The sequence below is a fragment of the Crocuta crocuta genome, unplaced genomic scaffold (genome assembly GCF_008692635.1).
Source record: "Crocuta crocuta isolate KB4526 unplaced genomic scaffold, BGI_CrCroc_1.0 scaffold36, whole genome shotgun sequence".
NCBI classification, from domain to species: domain Eukaryota; kingdom Metazoa; phylum Chordata; class Mammalia; order Carnivora; family Hyaenidae; genus Crocuta; species Crocuta crocuta.
Genome location: NW_027532203.1, coordinates 5,601,183 through 5,628,810, shown reverse-complemented (window position 1 = coordinate 5,628,810; position 27,628 = coordinate 5,601,183). Strand labels below are relative to the sequence as shown.

Sequence of the window (27,628 nt, the reverse complement as noted above, 5' to 3'; positions counted from 1 at the left end):
GTCAGTTGAGAGTCCAACTTTGCTCAGGTCATGATCTCACGGTTCGTGAGTTCAAGCCCTGCATTGGGCTCTGTGCCTGCTTCGAATTCTGCGGCTCCCTCTCTCTCTCTGACCCTCTCCTGCTCATGCTCTATCTCCCTGTCTCTCAAAAATTTAAAAATAAAAAAAAAGAAAGAAAGAAACCCTGTCTGGCAAACAGAAAATGCGGCTTCAGATGACCAGCCTTTGAAAACCATCAGCTGGCCAGCAGCAGGGAGGCCAATAATGGAGAGACTTTCTATTCCAAGAGATCCCAGTCAGGAGGAATCCACGAGTGACTGAATAGAGCCAGAGGCAGACAGCAGGGTCCATCCGGCTTATTCTGGGGCAGAACTCTAGGTCCTGGAAGAGAAACTGGCAAGAACAGCATGAAAGCCACAGGCCTGGAGACAACACTCAGGCAGAGGGGGCAAGGGGTCCCACTTATCAGAACTGGGGGTATTCCTCCCTCTGCACTGTGGTCGCAAAGGAGAATTCACATTGCTAGTTTTGGGGTTCCTGACTCTTTGTACGACCTCACAGGAAGAGAGAATGGTCCCTAGACCCAAGTAGAACATCAGGGGTCCTGGATTCTCAGAGGGGAAAAGCACATAAAATTCAAATCTCTGGGTATCATTTAACAAACCCATTTGGAAACTACCATCCTGTTAGCTTTCCCCAAATTGTTCACTTTATCCTTATTTTTCATTAAAAAAGTTATTATCTTTTAAAATAATTTGCATGTTATATGCCACTCGGCTATCTAATTCATCTTCTACATTTTTATTAAAAATAAATGAGATTTATATTCCTAAAAAGAAAACACATATTAAATTGCTCTAAAATCAATATATCACCTGAAGTTATAATGTTATAGATAAAAGACCATTTACATTTTTAAAAAGATTATGAGGACTTTTTTATAATCTTCTTTCTAGAAAGTCTATGGCATACTCAGGCATACAAACTGGTCGTGATTTACTAGTAAATCCCAAAAACAAATCTCCAGATTTAGATATATATACATGAAAAATATAATGTTTAGGATCTCCTAAATTTTTTAATAAATGCCCCAGGTACTTCTGGCAAACAGGAAACTGAACCATTTGGCAACTGAAATAGACTTCTGCTGGTATGGAAACAGCCTGCCCTCCTGTCCTCTCCTACAGAGAGAGAGAGAGAGTGTGTGTGTGTGTGTGTGTGTGTATGTGTGTATGTGTGTGTGTGTGTTCAGCAAGCCTGCCCATGACACCCTACCTTCAAATCGCTCCCAAATTCTGAGTAAGTCCTCAGCCAAGCAACTAAGCAGGGAGCCCAACAAACACTAGCTATTGTTCACTGAAGGCAGTTTTGTCTGTGTATAGTACGCCTATTCTGCCCATAACAGGGGAGAATATTATGGTTAGAGAAAGGGAAAACACCTACATAATTCACTAGTGTGTCCCAATTTCCCCTTTTTCCATTTGTATCTACACCTTCTATTTGTTCTCCTGCCTTCTGAACACTGGCCCAGTGTCCCATTCAGACTAGTGAATGCGACTGCTACCTCAATTCAGTAACTTCCGGTTTGGGAAATCAGAAGGGGGTTCCATTTGCCGAGGAAGGCCTCGCTGAGCCAAGCCTGTGGTGTTTCTGCTCGGTGTGTCACCAGGCAGTAGAGGCAGGGCTCTGTCAGTTACTTGTACCACCCCATCTCCCACACCATCTGTGACACTGCTATGGCGCTGCAGGCCTGAGTGTAGAAAGCTGGTTCATCACAGAGGCTGGGGGCTGCCTCAGCACTGGGCCCACAGCTTGGAGAGCCGCCATCAGGGTTATGGCTCCGTGGGCTGAATGGCTGACTCAAAGGAAAGACTATCATGAGCCAACCGGTATTTTTTTTCCAAAGACAAATTAAACTCTTAAAATAGCCAGTGAACTTTAAAACTAAATCACTAATTATGCCTAGAATGCTCCAATTAATTTTAAATGAAATGTTTCGGCATTGTTTGTTCTTTATTAAGAAGTCAACAGTTTGCTATCATAGCTTAATCTATCTTCAAGAAGAGAGAAGGCCTTGTTCCCTTAAAGAATTTCATACATTCCACGTGCAGTAAGGCAGTATGGCATGGCGGTGAGCAGGAACCTGAAACCAAACTGCCTAGGCTTGACTGCAATCTCGAGCAAGTGACTTAACCAATCCAGGCCTTGGTTTCCCTACCTGTAAAATCAAGATACAGTACCTAACTCTTAGGGATATGGTAAGAATTAAATGAGCCAATATATGCGAGGTGTATCGAACAGTGTCCGGCTACACAAAGTGTTCATTAAACAGGGTCACAAGCAGAGAGAGGCATTAATGTACTTCCTTATACTTCCAACTCTTGGAGAATTGTACCTGAAATGATTCCAACTTCTCTAGCCCTTAGTAGTCACCTTTCCCTTTAATTCATAATCTCTGAACAGCCATTCTGAATTCCCACAGAAAAAAAAAAATACATCTTTGGAAAAAACATTTTACCAAATAATACATATACAAAACATACTACGTACATATGTATGTGTGTGTATGCATATGTACGTATCTACACCCTTGCACATATTTGAAACAAAAGTTTTACCATCAATATTTACCTTTAGAGCAGTCTGGCATGCATATGTTCTATTTCAACTTCTTTCAACACTAGTCATACCTACCATATTTATTTTACTAACTTGCAATCTGAAAAACAATGCACTAGAGAAACTTATCACTCCCCTCAAAATGGCAGTTTCCCAGTTTACACAACTTTAAGATATAGACTAATCGCTGAGAACTTTAAATAGAACTTTGAACCCAATATATTACAGTAGTTTTATATCCACACATATGTGTGTTACCTCTGCAAATGATTAGCTGTTTAACTGTATGAAAGTGACTTAACTTCTCTTAGTTTTCTTTTCTGCTAATTGACAGAATACCTACCTCCAAGAATTATGAGAATTAAAGATAATAAGAAGAATTTAAAAAGAGGGGCACCTGGGTGGCTCAGTTGGTTAAGCGTCTGACTTCCACTCAGGTCATGATCTCACGGTTCATGGGTTCAAGCCCCGCATCAGGCTCTGTGTTGACAGCTCAGAGCCTGGAGCCTGTCTTCAGAATCTGTGTCTCCCTCTCACTCTGACCCTCCCTTGCTCATGCTGTCTCTATCTCTCTCTCAAAACTACAAAAAAAATTTAAAAAATGTTTAAAGAATTTAAAAAGAAACTGTAAAACATTTGGTATTCCATAAATGGCAGCTATTATAATTATTTACCATTACCAGGGACCACATAGATTCTCAAGAATGGTTCTTAATCATGGCTACATATTATGGAGGGTTTTAAACCCACAGATGTCTGAATCTCCCTCCACACTAACTGAATCTCCCAAAATGTGGAGCAGGTGAGAGAACACAAAGGGTTAGATGCCAAATCAGATTTAACAGGAAATTACAGAGTACCCACGTAAATAAGGACTCAACAGATACAGACAATAGCAAAATACGAGGCAAGCATTCTGTCCTTGGAGAGGTCTGAAACCATTGGGTAAATATCCTGTGTAAGGATGCATTTTGGTCCACACCGAACATGAAAGATATAAGCAATGAAGTGCACTGCCTGGATAGGAAAGGAGCCATCTGGGTTACAGAACATCTGCTTTGTATATCCCATTAATTATATAACTCACATGATATTTTCTAACAAGTTGTGCCCCATAAATTCATAAATTCCAAGTCTATTTACATTATTCAACCTAGTCAAACCTCATTCATCCTGCTAAAAATATTCCATGAATAAGGACTCTCTAGCTATTAAATACCATTACTGTGTTTGTCGGCAGGTCAGTCATTAGCATGTTTACAAAGGACCAAAAGCAAAATCGTTACTTCTCAATAGTTGCTACTGATTATAGGGATTGGAACCACTAACTATAACTTCTCTGTTCTAATCTAGCATTTCAAAAACTTAAGTGGATAAAATTTGTTTTGAACAAAGACATGCAGAGATTGATACTCAGAATGTCTTAAAAGCCTTAGGACAGTATTAAGTTTTAAAAAGCTGAAATTGATCTTTAATTGGCTTAAAACTGCCCTAAAGCTTGGTACCCTGTTTTATTTCCATTTATAAATGAGAAAATTCGAGCAGTAACACTCTGTTGTTGGTTTTTTACTTTTTTTTGGGGGGGGGTCTGGAGGGGGCATTGTTTCTAGACATGGTAAAACAGCACATGCAGTCTTTCAAGTGTCCATAACTCAGGACTAGTTGAGCCATGTTTCATATGGTGTGCACTCAATTCTCTCATGTAATATGCTGTAGATTTATCTAAATAAAACAACACATTTAATGTGTGTTTTCACAGATATTCCATTGACAGAAGCAGTGACCCTGGAAGATTCTTCTACGTGGACATTACGACAGGTGCCCTAATGACTGCAAGACCCCTTGATCGGGAGGAGTTTTCTTGGCATAATATCACTGTCCTTGCTATGGAAATGAGTAAGTAACACAATAAATTGCCCTCCATAATATGACAAAGTAGAAGCAATGTAGAATGTGGACATTTCTAGAGCTTGTTGGAACAGAATTACATTCTTTATGGGGAGAAACAGAAATTATGGTTTATACAAGTAAGTGAAAACACTTAGTTCAAATACTATCTCCTATATACCTAGTCCTGTGCTAGAGATTAAAAAGAAAACCACTATGCAAAAGCAGTACTAAAATTAGCATACTTAAATCAAGGGGCTAGATTTCTGTATAAAGAAAGGGACAGTTCCTGAGAAACCTAAAAGGCTTTGAATCCTTAAAAGATTGGGAATGCATGCAAATAGTATGGTCAGGGAGCAAGAATTCCTGTCCTCTTAAAGGGTCCTTCTAGTTGGACTAAGAATCAAATTGACCTGAGACAGATTAACAAGAGAAAATCAAATTTAACAGGCATACATAAAGGGTATCCACACAGACATAAAAATTCCACACACAGGCACAAGGAGATATACCTGTATTCTGAACTAAGGAGAAGAGGGTAGGAGTTTGGGATGTCAAAGGAAAGGAATGTCTTTACAGGGCTGTAAGAAGAACAGATGTTTAATAATCAGAGGTTAGCCCTACCATACAGATGGGTCACTCAGATAAAATCTGTTAAATAACCCTTATTCTGGGAAAAGATCCCAATTTAGATTCTTCTCTGGGGGTTAAGGGAAGGACAAAAGTCTATCTTGAACCCACAGGGTTTCAAGTGCCTTCAGCTCAAAATAATCCACATGCAAGTCTGCCCTGAACATCTTTAGTATAAAATATTACCATGGGATGAAAAGTAGCATTTGTAACATATCACCCTTACTATGCACATACATACACACAAACATGAATATAAGAAGTTGAGACATCTTACACTAAAAGGGAGATTCATGGGACACCTGAATGGCTTAGTCAGTTAGGCATGTGACTCTTGATCTTGGCTCAAGTCATGATCTTACAGTTCGTGAGTTTGAGCCCTATATCAGGCTCTGCACTAACAGCACAGAGCCTGCTTGGGAATCTCTCTCTGCCCTTCCCCCACTCATGCTCGCTCACTTGCTCTCTCTCTCTCAAAAATAAATGTTAAAAAAAATGAAAGGCAGATTTATGGACATAAACGTAAAATTGGAAAACTACTGAAAACTAGATTAACATATTTATTATAAACTTCACAAAAAAGTAGATTACCTACTACTACATTCAATTTTTTTCATAACACTTAATGATGGTAAAGTCTCAGGGAAATGTATAGACCCTGATGTACTGGCAGAACTACATACAGCCATTCAGGGAGGAACATGGGTAATTAAGCTTTGAATTAAGATTCTCAAAAATATTCATACCCTTTTTCCTCAAGAATCCTATTTATAATAACCATCTTAAAGACTTTATCATAGATACCAACAAAAATCTGTGCACCAAAATGTCTACCACAGTGTTACTTTAACACAGGGGGAAAAGTCAAATAATACAACTTTCTCAGCAGATATTAATATACATGTTTTCAAAGTATATTTCAATGACACAGGATAATACTGCCCTAAAAGTTCTAAATCCAGCTTTTTAATTTTGCTTAATTGCAGTCTGTGCATGTGTGTCTCCATATTTTTGGACACATATGTAATATCACATATATTACATAATGGATATATCCGGAGGTAGGGTTGTGGATCATATGCACCCTGATTTTTTTTGTACTTTCATTATTCCTTCTATAAACAAGTACCATGGTTATAATGGAAACAAATTTAAGTATGTCAGCACTTTTGGTAAACAGGCAATAGAAATATTTAAGGGGAAAATATAGTAGAGCATTGGTATTTGGGGGAAAGAAAGAAAAAATAAATCAAAAGAATAAGGCATTCTGAGATTTCACAAAACTATTTATGAAGAATAATTTCTGTGTCTTATAATGTCTATTTTATCTTCTTGGGATGTGGCCAAAACAAAAAAGGACAGGAGGGACACTCCTGGGGATGTGAAATTGTCCTTGTGTGGCACTGCCAAGCAAAAGTCAGACCAAAGAGACACATTTCCCCATGAGTGACTACGAGTAACTTCTGCCCGAAAGATTCAGATTTGGTGTGCGTTTGATCCTGTAATATCTCCTTAGTCCCTAAGCAGACATAAATGTGCAGTGTTATCAGGACTCCCATGAATAGCTTGAAACCTTCTGAAATATAATTCAAAGAACTGATTATTGCACAGGAATAAAGCCAAGCAATGCCACAGAGTGTGAATCCAATTAGAAATGGGCTCTTTTAAAGCCAAGAATTACAGAACTAACCTGTCTTTGATTCCAGAACCTGAAGCGTGAGCCTGTTTTTAAGATGCATTTTATGATACCTGCCCCCTCCTCGGAATCGGACTCTTCTCCCCTTCCTCCTGACATCACACACTCTCTGAGACACACACCTGTTTGCCCACACACCTTATATTCTGACCGCACTCTTAGGCAGCACACGCATCCTACATTTATCTTGCCATCTCCATGTTCTTTATCCATTCTTTTAAAAAGACAGACAGACAAGGTAAATACCTATACCAGCAAAGAGCTACCTTCTTGTACTGCTGACTCCTCACCTTTGGTTTCCTTTGTGTTCTCTTTAGACAATCCTTCCCAGGTTGGAAGTGTTTCCGTCACAGTCAAAGTCTTAGATGTGAACGACAATGCTCCAGAATTCCCCAGATTCTACGAAGCTTTTGTATGTGAAAATGCCAAAGCAGGGCAGGTAAGGCAGTCTGTGTGGCGTGCATGTTGGTTAACTCCCAACACATGAAAAGAACCATTACAGATAACCAAATTTGCCATCAAAGAAATTTAGACTCCAGAAACTAACAGTTTACAAGAGTAAACTGTTAGTTTACAAGAGTATCATGGCGCAACAGTTTGTTAACAAGCATGGGGACCCCCATTACATTTTATGACCAAAGTAATGCTTGATGGTAACTTGATTCACAGGCTGGCCTGAAGTTACCTACCCATCTACTGAGTGAACAGCTGTAGGAATATGTGCCTCTGGGTCCTGGGAGCGAGGGAACATGAGGATCAGGGGAAGAGTCCTCTTTCCTCAGTTGAGCACTAACACCTGAAAATATCTGCAGCAGAGAAGGTTTACTTTTATATCTTCCCACCTCCCTTTCTTAACTTCTGACAACAGGTACCTTGTTTAGGGTCTGCCTGTCCTGTTCTCAGAATGCTTTGCTACCTAGAATACCTACACTCTCTCTCCTCCCTCAATTAAAACACCATTTTCCTAATGTTGTTCATGTCATGTAAATTTTGAGAGCAAAGAAATCTGAAGGAACAAGTTTTCACCAACATGAAATAACCATAGTTCTATAATCTGCAGTCATATTTGTATATTCTTTTAAAATACGTTTTTAAATGTAAATGAATAATCTGGTGGATCAAATTCCAAGTGGTGTAACTGAGAAATATCCAGAACTCTGCTTGGAGTAGCCATGTAATCATGCGTGCAATGGGCTGCTGACCACCCTGTACCCACCCTTCTATACCTCAGAGCACAGGCCGTGTCCCTGCTTCTGTAAGATGCTCTCGTCTCTACCTATAACCCAACAGACCCCCTGACTGTCCCAATTTCTTCTTCCAAAGTCTATTCTATGGTCCTGGGGATAAGTGAGGCAAATGGGTCAGGATAGTTTTAATATGAAAGTTATGAGTCTGTGAAGTACATATCTACAAGGCAAGGACTCATGCTTTGGTAATTCAGGCCTTCTGGCTGAAATGTAGATTTTGCTTTCACTTCTCCACTTGGAGAGTGGCACCTTGCTGCACAAACAGACTAGTGTATACACCCAAAACTTCTATCAGCATCCTGTACTCACCAAGAGTAAGTCAACACATCTTCGCCATTCTCACTCAAAAGAAAAAGTGATTCACATCCTCCACAGGGGAAAAAAAATGTCCTATCATGATTCTGATCTAAATCATCTCATCCATTGATTCTTGAAACTCAGTGCAATGGTCTATAGCACTCCTAAAACTTTTCTTCAACAAGTCTAGGATAATTTTCCTTCCACATATATTGAATTTCTAGGAAGACTTGAAACATTATACAGCTAATAAAAGTTACGATGCTGACTTTACAGTGTAAGAAATGATCTGTGTTATCATCAGTAAAGAGAGACAGTATCAAAATACATGTATACGCTTGCAGTTATATAAAATTATGACAAAGATTGTGAACAAAGATTGCTGGAGGCAGGATGCAAAAACATCAAGAGCTACTGTGCTATGGTAATTGAGTTTTGAGTGAGAAGGTCTGGACCTTTATTTTAATAATTTTATATTATAATATAAAATTTTCATATATAGTTTACGAAGTATACTATATAAAATTTTGTTTTATAAAATTTTACTATAATATGACAAATACATAATACATGACAAAGCTAATTACTAGTCTATATTATAAAGAAGGTGAGTAGCAGCACAGTAAATTAACCTCCTCTTCCCCAGGAAAAGAAGCACTTCCTTTCTTAAAGCTCTTCAGAATAGAATTTGCATTCTGATGGGTCAATAGCACTTGAACTACCTCTCTTGTTTTTGGAGCACACACATGTATCTCCCATTTCTACAATTCCAAATATATCTTTTAATGGCCTATTAGACGGTCCTTTGAAGCACAATTTATTTGTGACTTAAAGTTCAGGTCATGAGCCACAAGCCTGTCATATTTATCATCTTTAGCCCAAGATCCTGAAAATGCTACCCCTTGATTTTGACTCTGGGACATGTTTTGAAGATTTTTCAAAAGCACCCGGCTCAGTAGGCATGTCTGGTCTATAAAGAATCAGGCCTTCCTGTGTTAGAGGTGTCGGGTACTGTCGTCAGCTGTGTGTCTGCCAAGTCAGAATATGTGCATTCCTCCTAGCAAGCAGCCAGAAAAGAGGCTCACAAAGCAGTCAGACAACATACCCGATGCTGGCTAAAGGTAGAATGAAGCCAGCTAAGCAGAATATTGTGTGGCAAGTGGGGCTGAGAATGCAGTCTGATCTGTCAGGGGAGCGGAGGGCAGGAGAGCAGGCTGCTCTGTTCCCAGCTGCTACAGATAACCAAATTTGCCGTCAAACAAATTCAGACTCCAGAAATTAACCCAGCAAGGCAGGGTCTTTGCTCCCTCATTCTTTAAAAACCCTGTAATGGACCAGTCCTATGGCTCAGGGCCCTCATCTCACCAATATATTTATGATTCCACAGGTTAGATATTCTGAAATGATTTACCCAACTATGTTTGCCAAGTTACACGTAATCGACTATTTATAACACTCATTAAGAGATATGTTCTGTAGAGAGAGAGAGAGAGATTTTGTCTTTATGTATTTGGCACTGTGGGCAAGAGGGAAAATATAGGATTTGTCTAGGCAAATGAGAACTCCAGCTGTGATGCAGACCCACTAACAAGGTTTGGATGACTTCAAAGAGTTCTAGAACTAGTTTTCCCAAGTTTAGATGGGATGGTCAGGCTTTTATACTATTACATCAGTCATTTGATGTGGGTTGCCCTGGAAGAATGTGGTAAATGTGGGTAGGTGACTCTCAGCATATAAGACAATCCTCAAAGAGACTGACAAGTCTGGGGCATCAGATCCTTCACTGAAGGGGACCTGAATGACACAGTGTCATTCCTTAGCTGGGAGCCTCCCTCTCTTGTTATTGAACCTTCCGTATACTGAGGGGTAGCACTAATTTACAGATGAAGAAATAACTAATAAGCAAGCCCACCTGAGCCCTCCAAATGACCCTTGATGCCCTTGTTCCTACCGTGGCAGAGAAGCATAACCAACTTTAAACAGCAGAAATGTCAAGTCTACAGGGCCAGGCCCAAGATGGGTGGGAGGTGTCTGTGGCATTGGTTGGCAGAGGAAACACAGAGGAAGGCGACCACTCATGCAACACTTTTCCTATATCCCTCCCGGATGGCCTGCTAATTTTTCAATTGTGTTTTCTGCACTGCTTCCCTTCGTAGCTTTTTTATCATGGCCTTCATAACCCTGATGGAAACCTACTACTTTGAAAAAGCACTATGGAAATAGCAAAGTTTGGGGTCAAACAGCTCAAAAGAAAGCCAACCTTTCTTCTGTTCTCCTCAACCCCAAGTCCTGCTTCTGATTCTAGTCTGTTCCACACCTCCCACCCTAGATCTTGGGTTCTCCACATTTCCTAGCTTTCCTTCCAGCCAACAAAAAGCAACTGCCCTGCGACCCATCCCCTCCTATCTGTGCTCCATTAACCTGACACAGTAGATGTTGATGTGTCTATTTCTCTTCTAGGTGTTGGTCATTTTTAAACAGAGGCTTCTCAAAGATAGCAATCTGACCCTGAAATATTTACCCAAATGATAGATTAAGTAGGTAAAGTGGAAAAATGAAAAACAGAAACAAGCAGGGCCTGTGGCATCCCACAGTTTTCTTACCCAGTCTTCTCTTTAGACTGCTTAAAAATGACTGGTGCTGGTGTGAGAATTTGTTATGTGGATGCCTAACCCCTGACGTATTGAGGTAAGAGTCACCATGTGCCAGTCAGTGTACTCAGGCCCAACAATAAAGACCAAAATTCAATCCTGAGTTGTGTGATGCCATGGAGATTTTCCAGGGAAGTTACAGGATGTCTTCTCAGTAGGTAAAACAATCCACTATTGGATTTTAGGGTCTGGGATCTCACTGGGTCCTTAAGATTTTTCCTCTGACTCTGATTCACGTGATTCCATGTCACCCCCTCAGCTGATCCAGACAGTGAGTGCAGTGGACCCTGACGACCCACACAGCGGTCAGCACTTCTACTACAGCTTGGCTCCAGAAGCTGCCAACAACCCCAACTTCACCATTCGGGACAACCAAGGTAACCAGGTGGACAGGTGGCCACCAAGGCCCTTCTATAGCTTGGGCTCAATACTTTTGGTTACTCTACCATGAAAACAGCGTCATGTCAAAGGTCACCTGCTCTTTAGTAGCAGCAAAGACATTAATGCTCATTTGCAGTATTTTTTAAAGTTTTGTCTCAAAACATCAAAGACAAAAAAATGCCCTCTACTGATTCTGAAACTTTCAGTTGGTTGACAAATGGTTTAGAGCTGGCTCTGTGTGTGACACTGTGCCAGGCACACAGGCAGAAGCCTTCTTTCATTCCCACAGATAAAAGCCATGTCTGTATGTTCTATAACTCTGGGGAAAATCTGAGAAAGATGATAGACATTGAACTAGACAAAGAGAGAACCCTGAGGGAACATGTCTGGGCAAGCATCAAAGGTGGTAACAGTGAAGAGCTCCTAGAACAAAAGGGAGACAAAGCCTAAGGTAACAAAGGACAAACAGAGGCTCACAAAGAGTGGTTTGGGCGCTGAAACAACTTTATTACTTTACAATGATTTTAAAAAGAGAGAGCCAGGTGGGGCTTCCTATTCTAGAAAGCACTCCCCACTACAACTTAGCTGGAATGGAAATTCCAGACCCCTCTTTTCCAGGAAGCACTATGATCAGCTAAGAAATGAAGAGCACACTCTTCACTGGTCACAGAGGGGACAAGGAGGGGCTTCTGTTCTCCAGCCTGATGATTTTCAAAGAAGATCAGAAAAAAAAATTTAGAAATGTCAAGTGAACTCCTTCTGTTATTAACTCTCTTCTATCTGACCTTGTGGACAGAGATCATCACTTCTCTGGGCCCTACCAGCCCCATTTTTTATTCCAATTCTAAAATATTAATTGTCACTGTATAACAACCTAAACAAAGGGTAACAAAAAGTCGTGATTAGGCCTGCCTGGTCTGAGTCTCAAACACCAATTATTTGAGACTTAAAGTATTAATTCCACTCCCCCCTCAATCATATTCTGCCATTAAACTTGAGACTATTAAACCCGTTTTCTTTTAAATGGAAATATTCCTCCAAGTCTTTCCTTTAACCTTCTACATGTCATCATAAAATCACTCTATTAATTCTGGAAGGAAGGATACTATAAATCCTAACAACAGAAGTACTACAATTAAACATCCCAACATTTTTATTGGATCAAAGTTTGAAGTATTCATTTATCTGCTCACAGGGAAATCCTTCCTACAAAAAGTGATTTCAGCTCACTTAGGATTGGTTTTATAGTGAAAACCCTGGGGTTGGGGCGTATAATACATTATAGTCTTTCTCCAAATTTTCAGTGAAATGTCACTGTTCTCTCACTCTATTTGTCGGATCCAATGCAGAAACCATATGCAGCAAAATGTGGCAACTTGCTTAAAGATGACTTTGGACACCAATCCATGAGCCAATACTTTAAAAAGAAGAGCCACTAGAACATGATGACTATAAAAGAAATGACTCATTACTTGGAAGGTTTTCCAAAATGAAAGTCAGCACATCTTCAATAGAATGAATGAACTCTTAATTTCCTCATGAGTTTTTTTTTTTGTTTTTTTTTTTATCCCATGAGTATCTTTTACTAAGGCTCATTAAAAACTAAACATCTGGTTTGGTGGATCTATTGTCAGGACCTCAACTCCCGTGCCCTCAACATGATAGCCTTTCATGAATACAACAAGGCATTACCTCAAGTAGAGCCTTGTTAATCCTCAAAGCATTATTAAAAGGACCGTACATATATAGCATTTTCCAGTTTCAAACACATTTTCCCATACTTTGCTTTGTTTGATATTTATAATAATTCTCTAAGGTTTCAAGGAAGTTACTAATCCCTCTGATTCTCACTGTCTCATTTGATAGATCAGGAAAGAAAGCAAATGCCCCAAGATTAGAAAGTGAGTAAAGTTAAGGGCATTTCACTGGAGTAAAGTGTATTTTCCTAGAGTCAGTCAGAGACAGACAGATATCATATGTTTTCACTCATGTGGAACTTGAGAAACTTAACAGAAGACCGTGGGAGAAAGGAAGGGGGGAAAATAGCTACAAACAGAGAGGGAGGGAGGCAAACCATAAGAGACCCTCAAATACAGAGAACCAACTGAGGGTCGATGGTGGGGGGAAGAGGGGAAAATGGGTGATGGGCACTGAGGAGGGCACTTGTTGGGATGAACACTGGGTGTTGTATGTAAGCAATGAATATTGGGAATCTACTTCCAAAACCAAGAGCACACTATATACTGTATAACTGTATGTTAGCCAACTTGACAATAAATTATATTATAAAAAAAGAAGAAGAAGAAAGTGAGTAAGCATTAAGAGGAGGATTAAAAATTGGGAACTGTTGGGGCGCCTGGGTGGCTTAGTCGGTTAAGCGTCCAACTTTCGCTTAGGTCATGATCTCGTGGTTCTTGGGTTCGAGCCCCGCGTCGGGCTCTGTGCTGACTGTCAGCTCAGCGCCTGGAGCCTGTTTCAGTCTGTGATTCCCTCTCTCTCTGACCCTCCCCTGCTCACGCTGTCTCTCACTCTCTCTCTCTCTCCTAGAAATAAATTAAAAAACATTAAAAAAAAATTAAAAAAAAAAATTGGGAACTGTTGTAGGAAAAAGAATGTTTGTGTCCCCTTGGAAACAAATAATGCTTCCAAGTAGGTTACTAAAGCCCTGGTTATCAGAGGCAACAAAATCTTTACAAGTGACTACTATATACCAGATCCCTTCTAAGACTAGACTTAGCAACACAATGATCTGATCTTTTTTACTTAACCTTAAATAATTCTGAGATCAAGAAACATGTTGTGTTAAGTAGGCATGACATAATACTTTTATGAAATTCAGCTCTGGTCAAGCTTTCTACAAGTCTTACAACCTAGCCTTGATTAAACTGAAAAATAAAAATAAAACAGAATTCTTTTTGAGAAAAACCTGGTTTCTGGAAAAACAAAATTAACACTGTGAAACAGAATTAATAATACTTAGCTACTAAATCTGGATAAACAGAGAAGTAGGTGGGTTGTACGGCAGGTAGAAAGATTAATATAATTCTCAGGTCAGCAATGAGTTGCTATATTCCTCCACTTGACAAGGAAATAAAAGAGGAAAGGGGTCTGTACCAAGACAGGAAGGGATTTGCACTGGCTGGATAATTTTCTAAAGTTAGTACAACTAAACTAAATAAGTAGCTACACAGCACAATAGAAGAAATGTATATGTGGAGTCAGAGAGGCCAGAGTTCAAATCCCAGCTCTGCTACTAAGAAACTGAACAAATTATATAATCTCTCTAGGCCTTAACTCACCCACTGTAAAAGGGTCAGATTATCACCATCTCATCAAATGTGAAAATTAAATGAGATACTTCGTGTAAAGACTAAGTATTTGCACATAAGCATTCAGTAACCCGTAACTGCTACCATGAAAAGGCAGGGCAAGGAGGAGTTGGAAGGGAGAATATATTCATCAGAATAGGCTAGCCTATGTTGTAGCAACAAGTGGCACAAAAATTTCAGTGGCTTAACACAGCTAAAGTTAATCTCTTGCTCACATAAAGCAGACCGTGGGTCTGAGCAATGAGGACAGCTGTCCACGTCACTTGGTGTCCCAGGCTGCCTGGACCTCCATCTTACACGTTCCTGCACAATGCCACACCCAGAGAAGAGCACAGAGACCCACATACCAGCTGTCATGTGCTTCTGCCTGGAAGTGACCAGAATCACTTTTGCTCATTTATCATCATCAAAAGCAAATCCTGTAGACATGCCAGAATTCAAGACGGTAGAAAAGTATAATCCTTTACTATGTCCAAGAAGGGAAAGAGAACCAGAAATATTGATATTAACAATGTTTAGTTTGGTTAGGCTCTCAGAAGTTTTTGTGAAGTTCTAGACTCTTCCCTGTGAAATATAAAACACGACCAGAGGAACTTCCACGTTGATATCAGCTTTGAGAGTCACTGCCTGCATGTCCTACCACATCTCTCCAACTTTTCTTCTGCTAAAAATGATCTGACTTTGCAAAAAATATATGACTTAGAATTCAAACCCACTTGAGGAAACTTGAAAGCACAGATTAAAAAATAAAAGATCCCAAAACACTACCTTAGGCAAATATAAATATAAATACACACACAACCCACCGTTGTGGAAACACATTAAATAATTTTGCTAATCCCGTTTAAACCTGGAGGGAAAAGCCTAGTATTGCTGCTCAGGAACGAATTCTCACCACGTTCATATTAACTGTGTAAACTCAGACCATCAAGTAGGGGGAAGGAACCGGGCGTATCACTCATGTGATCAGGACCTGGTGACTGTGTTTCAGAGACAGAAAAGAAAATAGCAGAAGACATGAATTCCAGCCAAAGTGGCAAAAATAAGCAACCCGCCACAGCCACGGAAGCTCGGCGGCATCCCTTTCCTGGAGGTACAAAGCAGCCCCTTGGCCTTGGAAAGCTGCTGAGCGGGAACAACAGGGACCACAAGTGGCCAGTGACTGTTCACTCATATCAAGTTTTCACAGGAACACTGCAGTTACATCTGAAGTCTAACAGTTGGCCCTGGGCACTTTATGTCACACAGGGTAAAACAGACTCTCAAAAAAGGTTTCTCTCCGAGGCCTCAGGGTTTTGCCTAGAAGCAAGCAAAAATCTGAGGTTTCTGAATTCAAATGCTGATCTAGACAAACCAGAAGTGGCCGCAGCTAAACGCCTCCAGGCAATGTCTGACCGCCCTCTCTGGCCATCCCACATCCCACCCCTGCCCTCTTGCTTTCCTCGGCCCAAGAAATTAATTTACTCACTGGTTCTTCCATTTTCTTCCTCTCCCCGTTTTCAACCCCGGAATCCCTGTCACCTGCAGATAACACTGCCCGGATTCTCACCAGGAGGTCTGGCTTCCGGCAGCAGGAGCAGAGTGTGTTTTACCTGCCCATCCTGATAGCAGACAGCGGGCAGCCGGTGCTGAGCAGCACGGGCACGCTGACCATCCAGGTGTGCAGCTGTGACGACGACGGCCACGTCCTGTCCTGCAGCCCTGAGGCCTACATGCTCCCGGTCAGTCTGAGCCGGGGCGCCCTCATTGCCATCCTGGCCTGCATCTTTGTCCTCTTAGGTAAGGAGGTGGTTCCTTTCCACCCCGTGGGGTCCTGCCAGGGCTTACAGCTATCATTCTAACACCGCTGCTCAGACCCGGTTTTCTACACCATGCTTATTGAAAAGGTNGCTGAGCAGCACGGGCACGCTGACCATCCAGGTGTGCAGCTGTGACGACGACGGCCACGTCCTGTCCTGCAGCCCTGAGGCCTACATGCTCCCGGTCAGTCTGAGCCGGGGCGCCCTCATTGCCATCCTGGCCTGCATCTTTGTCCTCTTAGGTAAGGAGGTGGTTCCTTTCCACCCCGTGGGGTCCTGCCAGGGCTTACAGCTATCATTCTGACACCGCTGCTCAGACCCGGTTTTCTACACCATGCTTACTGAAAAGGTGACAGAGGACAGAGGAAGGCCGGGAAAGAATAAAGAAACCGAAGACAGGCCCTTCCTTCAAGGAACTTATGGGCTCTTTGGCCAGATCAAAGCAAACCTATTTATCTGGCGTCGACCACGGGCCAGGGTACCTCTCCATGTGCTGGGACTGACAAAACACACATGCCCCAGCCTTCACAAAGTGTACCTCGGAACACAGCAAGTTCATTTCAACAGCACGAAAACAACAGGACAATTTGGGGCAGAATATGAGAAACACCTCTTTTAACCCCTTCGTTTCAGATAAATTAAGAGACAGTGACAGGTCAGAGGCCAAATGTCAGAGGCAGAGCAGGAAGTGACATGCAGGCCGACCCTACCTTGTGCATCCCTGTATCTGAGCAGTAAAGGCTCTTTTCCTAACTGTTCATCCCCAAATTCTGGAGGCGGTGTTACAGAGAAGAGGGCAGGGTATCCTCAGGGGACAGGAGACAAGGGAAGGTGTCATTTCAAACAAAGTGGTCAGGGGGCGCCTGCCTGGCTCAGTCGGTTAAGCGTCAGACTCTTGATTTTGGCTCACGTAATGATCTCACAGTTCATGGGTCTGAGCTCCACATGGGGCTCTAGGCTGACAATGCAGAGCCTGCCTGGGATTCTCTCTCTCCGTAAATGCCCCCCCCTCACACACACACACACACACACACACACACACACACACACACACTTTCTCTCTCCTCAAAATCAGTAAACTTTAAACAACGTGGTCAGGGCGGGCCTCACTGAAAAGCAGTCCTTTGGGCAGAGGCCTGAAAGGACTGACAGAGTGGCCCCATGGATATCTGGGACAATAAGCTCCCAGGCTCATCGGCGCCCCTCGGCACTGTGGCCATCTGCCGAGGAGCACGCGCAGGGCCCACAGGGCCGCGGTGCCACTGCTGCTGAAACACAGAGATGCAAGGACAGGCTGGCGGGAGAGCACTAGCGAGGGAGGGGGCCTTTATTCCTCCTCTCAAATCATTCAGCCAAGCTGCCACCCACCTCCCTTGCACACAAGGCCATTGGAGCAATTGTTTTTTTAACTCAACACTCAAAAACAAACAATAAAACACCTGAACTAATTCTGGAAACCACAAAAATATCTGTACACATATCTTGACTTTTCTGATTGAATTAATTCACTGCACACATATTTTGCTTCGGAAAAAAGCAGACTTAGTAGAGACTTATATCATTCAATGTGAGAGAACTCCTAGCATTCTGTGAGGAACAAGATACAGCCCTGCGNTCACTGCACACATATTTTGCTTCGGAAAAAAGCAGACTTAGTAGAGACATATCATTCAATGTGAGAGAACTCCTAGCATTCTGCGAGGAACAAGATACAGCCCTGCAGATTTAAATTAGAATAGACATTCAGAGGAGCGCCTGGGTGGCTTAGTCGGTTANAAATAAAAACATTAAAAAAAAAAAAAAGAATAGACATTCAGAAATCCACATAACCCCTTGATCCCAGGTTTACCTATACACCACAAGGCTGAGTCAGACCAGAGAAAGAAGGTTCTGATTGCAAAATATCAGCACCTGACTGAATTTCTAGGTCGGTCTACGGAATACGCTTCTCAAAAAAACATTTACCAGCATGTGGTTTGATTTTGTTGCTTTAGTTCAGTGCAATACAAAGGGAGAAGTCATATAAATACCTAACTTTTCTAAGTCCTCAGATCCCTGGGATCAGAGGGAAGTGTTTGGTTTCTGCTCCCAGTCTGCACTGACAAGTAACACCTTCCTGCAATTCCCTGATTGTCCATGAGATGGCAGTGGGAGTCCTTGAGTGCAGAACAGTATAAACTACTAGAGGCCTTTTGCAGGAACCTGCTCCTAGGAGAAATTTCCAGACTGGCTGTCCCTACTTCTTTCCTCGGAAAATGTCTACATTATAACTTCACCCTTTCCCACAAAGAGTAGAAAAAGCCATCATTACGGAATGATTGATTTAAAAAGACTGGCACAGAAAGGCTCTCAAGCTAGAAATGGTGTCCAAGGGGCAATTTATATTGTGCTTCCCAAACCCATTATGTCTTATCTTTTGAATTGTACAGAATAAATAGACAGTTGTCAGGAGCTAAACTGAGCAGAGCTATGCAACTTTATATACAATCCTCATAGTTTCAGGCACTCGTATTTCTAAGAATGCACATCCTAAATTAAATATAATTCATAAAACTGAGTAAGATTCAATTGCAGTGGATCTGTCAGTAAAATCCATTTTGTGGACAATTAAATAAACATAATTTTGACTTTATAGGATTTTTTTTCTTGTCTCCAGTATGTATCTACTTCCTAGAAAATTTCATAGGCCCTTTGGCCCTTTAAGTATTACAAAGCCTATAATATTTAAAGAACAAAACACCCCTAGAACTGTTCTCTTCTGTCAGGGAAGCCTTGCAGTTGAATAGGACCAACCATGTTTCCCAGAATCTGATTTTTCAGGGCATTATCCAACACTTGTTACTTAAATCAGACTATCTAAAATATAAGATATTTGTACCTTATTTTGTAAGATACATGTAAGATATCTGTTAAGATAAATGTAAGATGGACCAGGTCTATAAGCTGCCTAATTCTTATCTACAGAATTCTTTCCAGCAGATATTCAAACACTCTTCTAATTTTGCTTTCTAGCATTTTCTAGAATACCACCCCTACTGAAATTCCCACATAATCTATGTGAAGGTTTTCCAGTCCGCTAGGAAGAATTGCCTGGCCCTGCCTCTCTATTCCCTTTGCATCACTTAGAACCCTATGATAGCCCCTATCACTGCCTTACTTGCATTAATCATCAGTATCTATAATCTCCTTAGATTACAAACTTATAAGAGCAAAAATCATCAGTGTTCTTTCTCTATTGCTTTGCACGGTGCGCTGAAAATAAAATTTGAGTTTAGGAACTGTTTATTGAACCCCACAAACACAGCACGTTCACACAGAATCCCATTTATCCAGCCTGCATCCATCCAGATCACACGGCAGCCTTCCACACCCAGTTTAAGCCCCTACTTGTTTAGAGCCTCATTAGTCCACTTCTCTGAAATCACACAATCCTGTGGTCCACGAGCTGCATTCTGGCACACAGAAAAAATACATGAGAATGTATCACTGTTTCCTATGTGTGCATTTTGTCACCCAAGCTATCTGGGAATAGATTGGGTACTAACATTAAATGCAATCTATAGAAACCACATTCTACATTCAAATTTTTAAAATCATTACTGCGAATTTTTTAAGCAGTTCATAATCTTACTGGGCGCACACAACTATATTTCATTTTTCTCCCCCTGGGTTAACTGCAGTTTTATTGTGCAATGTTGTCAAGCTGTTACTGTTCACCAGTTGTAACAAAGCATATGGGGGTGGGGGGAAATCAATAGCAGTTCTACAGCTAAAACCTCACCACACTTCCTGGAAAACATTTCCAGTCACAGAGATAAACAGTTCAATGGGATTATCTCTATCTCTCCCTTAAACCCCAGCAAACACACCCTGGAAAAAAAATATATTTGTTAGGATAAAATTTTACCCAAATCTGCAAAGGCACATCTAACAGCACAGTGCTTCTTTGATTACATGAGTTATATAAAATGTCACTGCTCATTCCCTCCCTTCCATGAACCTCACTGGATGCAGAGTCACAACCACCGCAGTAATGGAAGGCTTTCTGAGGATCTGAGTTTATCGGAAAACAGAGGTCACTTAGACTTGTTTTTTGAAAGAGGTATAAAAAGACTAAGCCTTTGATTCATACTCAGCCCATGTCTATATGCATCCGTATTAGTGCATATTTACAAAGTAGAATCCTATTAAGATACTAATGTAAATTTTTTTAAAAAGGCTGTAGTCCACCTACATAATAAGATTCCCACGTTATAATAGGAGAAATGTATACTTAGCACAGACTCCATAGAGGGCCAGGATGCTTTGTGCTTAGTTAATGGGATTATATTTGGGGCGGCTGGCTGTACACACACACCCCCACACAATTTCAAAGCGATAAGCTAATGAAGGCAAAGAGATTTTATATACAACTTCTTCTAAATGGACCATTTGGAAAAACCGTAAGGCTTCATGGGCCTAGAGTCTCAACTTGACCTGCAGAACGTGTGAGCAGGAGGTAGCCCCTGTGGTTTAAAGCACCCAAACGCGGTCTCTGAGCTCACCACTCAAAGAACACTCCCCACACCTGCGGTCCATCGTGGACAGTTCGCGTCACAGCGCACACACAGCCAGGGCTCTCAGGTACACACCCTGTCGTCTTTGTTTCCCGGCAGTGCTGGTGCTGCTCATTTTGTCCATGCGGAGGCACCGGAAACAGCCGTACATCATCGACGACGAGGAGAACATCCACGAGAACATCGTCCGCTACGACGACGAGGGCGGCGGCGAGGAAGACACCGAGGCCTTCGACATCGCGGCCATGTGGAACCCGCGGGAGGCGCAGGGCGGAGGCGCCCCCAAGACGCGGCAGGACATGCTGCCCGAGATCGAGAGCCTCTCCCGCTACGTGCCTCAGACGTGCGCCGTGAACAGCACGGTCCACAGCTACGTGCTGGCCAAGCTCTACGAGGCCGACATGGACCTGTGGGCACCCCCCTTCGACTCCCTCCAGACGTACATGTTCGAGGGGGACGGCTCCGTGGCCGGGTCGCTGAGCTCGCTGCAGTCGGCCACGTCGGACTCGGAGCAGAGCTTCGACTTCCTGACGGACTGGGGGCCCCGCTTCCGGAAGCTGGCGGAGCTCTACGGGGCGTCGGAGGGGCCGGCGCCCCTGTGGTGACGGAAGCCGGGAGGCAGGCGCGCGTCCAAACCCAGACGTTCTCGGTGGACGCTCACCGTGGGCGCAGCCGACCACACGAGCAATACTGTGCTGGAGAGCGAGAAGGGGTGAGCGGCGACGGGAGCTCTCTCTGGATCAGCTTTACTTGGTTACATTAAGTTAAGTAATCGAAAGGAAACACAGGAAGAGGGGGGCAGTAACTCCAATTACCTTTCTTTTCTTTTTCCTTTTTTCTTTTGAAATTTTGTGACACTGTATGCAAGGGCTTGGAGCCCAAGGTTAGGTTATGGCGAAATTAACTTGACTTCTCTCTGCCACTCGCCGAGGCCTTGGTCCCTCGCCACCCACTAAGAGTTTCTGGTCTTACATACACAGGTGGCGGCTGAAAGAAAGTTTGATTCTTGTATCCTGTTCTTTTTCTCTTTCCCTCCTTTTCTTTTTTTTTTTTTTAAGTCTTACCTTATATGCCACTTAAGAGTTTTGCTGGCTCATCAAACTGCACAAACCAACCCACACAAAAGAACACTGAAAAATTGTCATTCGGTGAAATTAACCTACCTGTCCTGGGATGGATGGAATTTCTTTTAACCCTTTTGAGACAAGGTGAAGGCGAATCAGCCTTGCATGATGGGTGGGTGGGGGATGGGAGAAGGAAGAGGCATTGACTTTGTGCTCAAGTTTAATGGCTGAACCAAGAGTTGTTGGCGTTAGGATGACTCCAACTCCATCAAGTTAAAGTGCCCGTTTCCTCGGCTCTTTAACTGGCCCCTGCAAAATTGTTCAGAACGAAACCAGAAAATCTGCCTCTTTTGCACTGTAGATGTCTCTTCCATGTGCCAAATGTGAAGATTAGATGCTACAAATGAAAGCCAAATAAAAAAGTATCTGATAAAAGCATGGGTTAGAGGGCTTTCCTAATCTGTGTGAGGTCAATCCAAGGGATGTTTACATACTGTAGATAACCTACTTGAACAAAAATCAGTATTATAGAGAATAAATGGATGTAAGAAAATTACATGTATAAGTTTTGTATATTTGTTAATAATTTTGGTAATAAATATGATGTACTGCATCTCAGTACCCTAGCACTTCTTTTAATAAAAGCTAAATAGAAGGGAAAGTCTATTGCACATTTGTTTAATTGCTGAGCCCAAAAATGGCTTTCTGATCTTGACCTGGCCTCAGGTTCCTGGCGCTGGAGCTGATTCGTAAGACAAAGGCAGCAACAAAGAAATCTGAAGATATGCATTCCTTTTCAGTTGTTGACATATGAATGTTATGGTTCCAACCATTAAGCTTTTCATGAACACACTTCATTCCCCCATCTCTGAAAAGAGTAAAGGATGGTTTGATAACATCAATGATATAATGCTGAATTTTGCCTATATTTTTCATTTTGTGAAAGGGTTTTACACATAGCCACCAAGGAGACACGCCACTATGCTACTTTTATCTCTCCTCTATTGGCAAATCAAATATATACAAGTCAATGTGTGCAAATATGTGCAGCTCACCAACACTGGATGAGTTCACAGAATTGGGACCATATTTTTATTCTTCTTTCTTTGCCCCACAGTTGATTGATCATGAACAAAATTGTTTTCTGTGGCTCCTGTTTATAGCAGTCGTTCCCAAATTTAATTGGGTGTCGGCATCTCCTGGAACACTTGTTAAACAATAGCTTATGGGCCTTACCCTCCCCCCAAACCCCAAGATTAGAGTTTAGTTCCTCTGGGGAAATTTGCATTTCTCACAAGTTTCTAGGTGGTGCTGATGCTGCTGGTCCAGAGATCACACTTTCAGAACCTATGGTGTATGGCCTCTCTCTCTCTCTCAAACATAGGAAGACTAGATTATCAGCCCACTTGCTCTGGAGGCCAACCCTTCCATAAAATGGTGTGAAATTTTTTTGCATCCATAAAATGTGTGAGAAGGCTGCTGAGGGTCCAGGAGCCAGAAGCATATGCTCTATCGTCTATTATATGCTACGCTAACAGCCAGGTAAATTCTCATCATCAGCCTTCTGCATACTGCCCCTTCTTCCCATGAAAGGCAGCTCTCATAATCGTCTATGAGGGTCAGTGGTATAAAAATAAACAAATTTAGCAAAGAAAGAAAGCATGAATTTGTGTCCAAAGCAGGCTCCACAACATACCAGTTATTTGAATGTGGCCAAATTAACCCCTATATCATTTCTCCTTTCTGTCACTAGCCATGAGGATAATTTTGTGACTATTTCACTTTGTATTGGATGTGTTAAAAACTGATGACAGCTGTTATACTAACCACAGGAGGTTACCATGGCCCACATCCTGCAAATGTGGTACCCATGATACTACCCATGAAGTGATTGAACCATCTCCTGGAGCTTTTGATCCCTGTGAGGATGTGTAATGGTGTGATACAGGAAGAGCACAGAATGAGAGATCCATTTCAGCCCTCTAAGCTGGAAAAGACTGTGCCCTCCAAATGAGTTTCAAAATTCCCTTTCCACTGCCACCATTTACCACAAATGCTGGTCCCTCTGAAAAGAAAACATCACCACCAGACAGAACGCAGGATGTGATCAGGTTGGGCAAAAGAGGTATAAAACTATCCAGCCATTTCTTTGTTAAAAGGTAAAGGAGCTAGCCTATAATTTACGCATTGGGGAAAAACAGGAGCATTGGTAGAAATCAATTGATAAGACTATCTGAAACTATTCTGGATCCAGAGCCCAAGCAGATGAAAATTATCAATGAATTTTCTGAAGCAAAAAAAAAAGCAGAAAATCCCAGTGTAACAGATGGCAAAGACAAAGATGGAGTGGTTCACGCAAGAAAGAATCTGTAAATCCTGAACACAAAATTCAGACAAGGCAAAATCAGTGCAGGCACATTGATTACAGGTTGTTACTAGGTCGCTAGTGGTGCAGAACTAGACCTTGATGTCAGAATTCATCATATATTCTCTATAGTGCTGGGACTACATTAACATAGGTTACACTTTACAAGTAGCTTTTGTTGCAGATGGACTCATTCTCAAATCCATTTGTCATCTCCATAATGGAGCTAAAGAACTCTAAATGTTTTTATGCATAAATACCTGGATTTGGGAGGCTTTTGCTTGATTCTAAGGGTCAAGGTTATGACATAGGGAGTGGACAAAATTAGATCAGGGAATCCTTTTTAAAATGATCTCTAAATGAGACATATCTGTCTCCTGTGACTCATGCTGTGCAAAAACCATGAGTACTAATTATAGTAGGTGCAGTTAACTACAACATGAACCCCAAACAAATTTTTTGTTAAATCTTTATTCCAGAGACAGGGGACTTTAAATATCCTACCATGTGTTTGACCCTGCTTTTGGTTTTGAGAGGATTGTCAGGGGGCTGAGGAGGGAGTTTCTTATACTCCAGTACCTGAGCTGCCATGGCCACCTTTCCAGTACCCATGATAATAAGGGCTACTTCCCATCCCAGAAAGCCTTAGACCACTGCTCAAGAGTATCAACTCCTGGGGCACCTATGTGGCTCAGTTGGTTAAACAGCCAACTTTGGCTCAAGTCTTGATCTCACAGTTCATGAGTTCAAGCCCTCTATTGGGCTCTATGCTGACAGCTCAGATCCTGGAGCCTGCTTCATATTCTCTCTCTCTCTCTCTCTCTCTCCCCCCCCCCTTTGCTGCTCATGCTCTGTCTCTCTCTGTTTCTCAAAAAGTGAAGACACATTTTTAAAAATTTGAAGAGTATTAACTCTCAAAAGCCAGTAAAATTACCTAGGAATCTTTTCTAATTTTTCAGAAGGGCTGGATCCTAGCCTTCTTTTATTATTTCCATGTCTTCCCCTTCCTCCCTAATACCTGCTTTGTGACCATTGCTGCATAAAAAAGACACTCCAAACTCAGTGGTATGAAGGGACAATGACTTTAGCATGCTCACAGATTCTGGGGGTTGGGAATTCAGGAAGGATCCATCAAGGACACCTCCTGTCTGCTCCACAATGTCAGGACCTTAGCTGGTGTGACCAAGGTCGGGGGGCGACTCATCTGTCTCCTCCCTATGTCTTGGGGTGGGCGCTGGCTATCCAGACCTGACAGAGCTGTCAGCAAGACCTCCTCATGGCCGCTTGGACTTCCCCACGTCACAAGACTGGGTTCCAGGAGTGAACATCACAAGAAAAGGCAGAAGCTGAACCATCTCTTATGACTTCAGAAGTCACATAACATTATTTCCAAAGTAGTCACAAGCCTCCCCGTATTAAAAATGAGGAAACATAGACTCCACCTCTCAATGGGCAGTGTCAGAGCTAAGAAGAACTAATGTGCCCATTGTTGGAAAATATGATCAGCCACATTATCTTTCCCCCTTTTCCACCTGCCTCCTCCCTGTATTCCAAGAATCATTTTTGGTTCCATGCACATTTCCTTTCTCCCTTCCAGTCCTCCTTCTCTCCAAAGATTACATTCTTACCCTGTGGGTACATTATTCTTCTCTGGAATTCAACTGTATCCCTACCGCACAGTACTTTCAGAAGTAGATATCTCCAGAAAACAGCTAGGAAAATACCCAGCATATAACAAGCATATATTTTATGGAGGTATAATTAACGTACAATAAACAATGCATATTTAGATAGACAATAAATTTTTTTTTTTGAGAGAGAGAGAGAGAGCAAATGCACGCACATACACAACTGAAGAAGGAGCAGAGGAAGAGGGAGAGAGAAAATCTTAAGCAGGCTCCTCACCCAGAGTAGAGTCCAAAGCAAGACTCGATCTTGAGATCATGACCATGAGATGATGACCTGAGCCAAAATGAAGGGCCAGACACTTAACCGACTGAACAACACAGGTGCCCCCAATTTAATACGTTTTGACAAATGTATAGACCCATGAAACCGTTACCACAATCAGTCATGAAACCAAATCACAACCAAGTATATCTGTCACCCCTAAAGTTTTTCTCACACCCCTTTGTAATACACTCTTTCCATACCTGACTATCACCCCCAACTCCAAGCAGCCACTGTTGTGCTTTCTGTAGATTAGCTTGCATTTCCTAGAGTTTTATATAAATCAAAGTATACAGTGTGTGCTCTTTTGTGTGTGGACATGGAGATCTGGATTCTTTCACTCAGCATTAGTTTGAGATTCTTCTAGATCACTGTGTGTGTCAGTAGTCCATTGCTTTTTGTTGCTGAGCAGTATTGTATTATAGATAGACCGCAACTTGTTTATTCATTCATCCTTCAGTCTGCTTGGGCAACCATAACAAAATACCATAAACTGGGTGGCTTACATGACGGAAATTAATTTTCGCACAGTCCTAGAAGCTAGAAGTACAGTATCGCGGGTGCCAGCATGGTTAGGTGCTGAGGATGATTGTCCCTCTAGTTTGCAAATGGCTGCTTTCTCACGGTATCCTCACATGGAAGAGGGACCAAGTTCGCTTTCTGGTGTTTCTTCCCATAAAGACATTAATCCTCTTAGATTAGCACCCCATCGTTATGACTTCATTTAACCTTAGTTACCTCCTTTCTCCAAGTATAGTCACATTAAGCACTGGGGCTTCAGCATATGAATTTGGGAGGGACACAGTCCATAGCAATTCACATGTTGATGGGAATCCACATTGTTTGCAGCTTTTGGCCAATACAAGTTAAGCTGCTATGAGTGTTTGCATACGAGTCTTTGTATGGACATTTTTTTTTTTCTCTCAGATACAAACATAGAAATGCAATGGCTAGAATCATGTGGTGGGCATATGTTTTGTTTTAACTGCCAAACTGTTTTCTAAAGTCTTTTTATCATTTTACATTCCCACCAGCGGTGTATGAGAGCTCTATTTCCTCCACATCCCCACCATCCCTTGGCAAGGTCAGGTTTTTTTTCATTTTGGTCATTACAATAGAAGTATTATAGTATCTCACTGTGGTTCTTGTTTCTGATA

The 27,628-nt window shown here is 41.9% G+C and overlaps 1 protein-coding gene across 1 annotated transcript in view; it reads left to right on the top strand.

The window, feature by feature from the left end:
- Window positions 1–22,796, top strand: part of CDH20 (cadherin 20) — a 51,690-nt gene extending 28,894 nt beyond the window's left edge. The window contains exons 7-11 of the mRNA XM_077777576.1: window positions 4,379–4,515; window positions 7,150–7,271; window positions 11,287–11,404; window positions 16,265–16,516; window positions 21,192–22,796. Of these exons, the coding sequence (XP_077633702.1) occupies window positions 4,379–4,515; window positions 7,150–7,271; window positions 11,287–11,404; window positions 16,265–16,516; window positions 21,192–21,697 (1,135 nt within the window). The 3' untranslated portion in view covers window positions 21,698–22,796. The remainder of the gene's footprint in view (window positions 1–4,378; window positions 4,516–7,149; window positions 7,272–11,286; window positions 11,405–16,264; window positions 16,517–21,191) is intronic.
- Window positions 22,797–27,628: the final 4,832 nt, after the last annotated feature.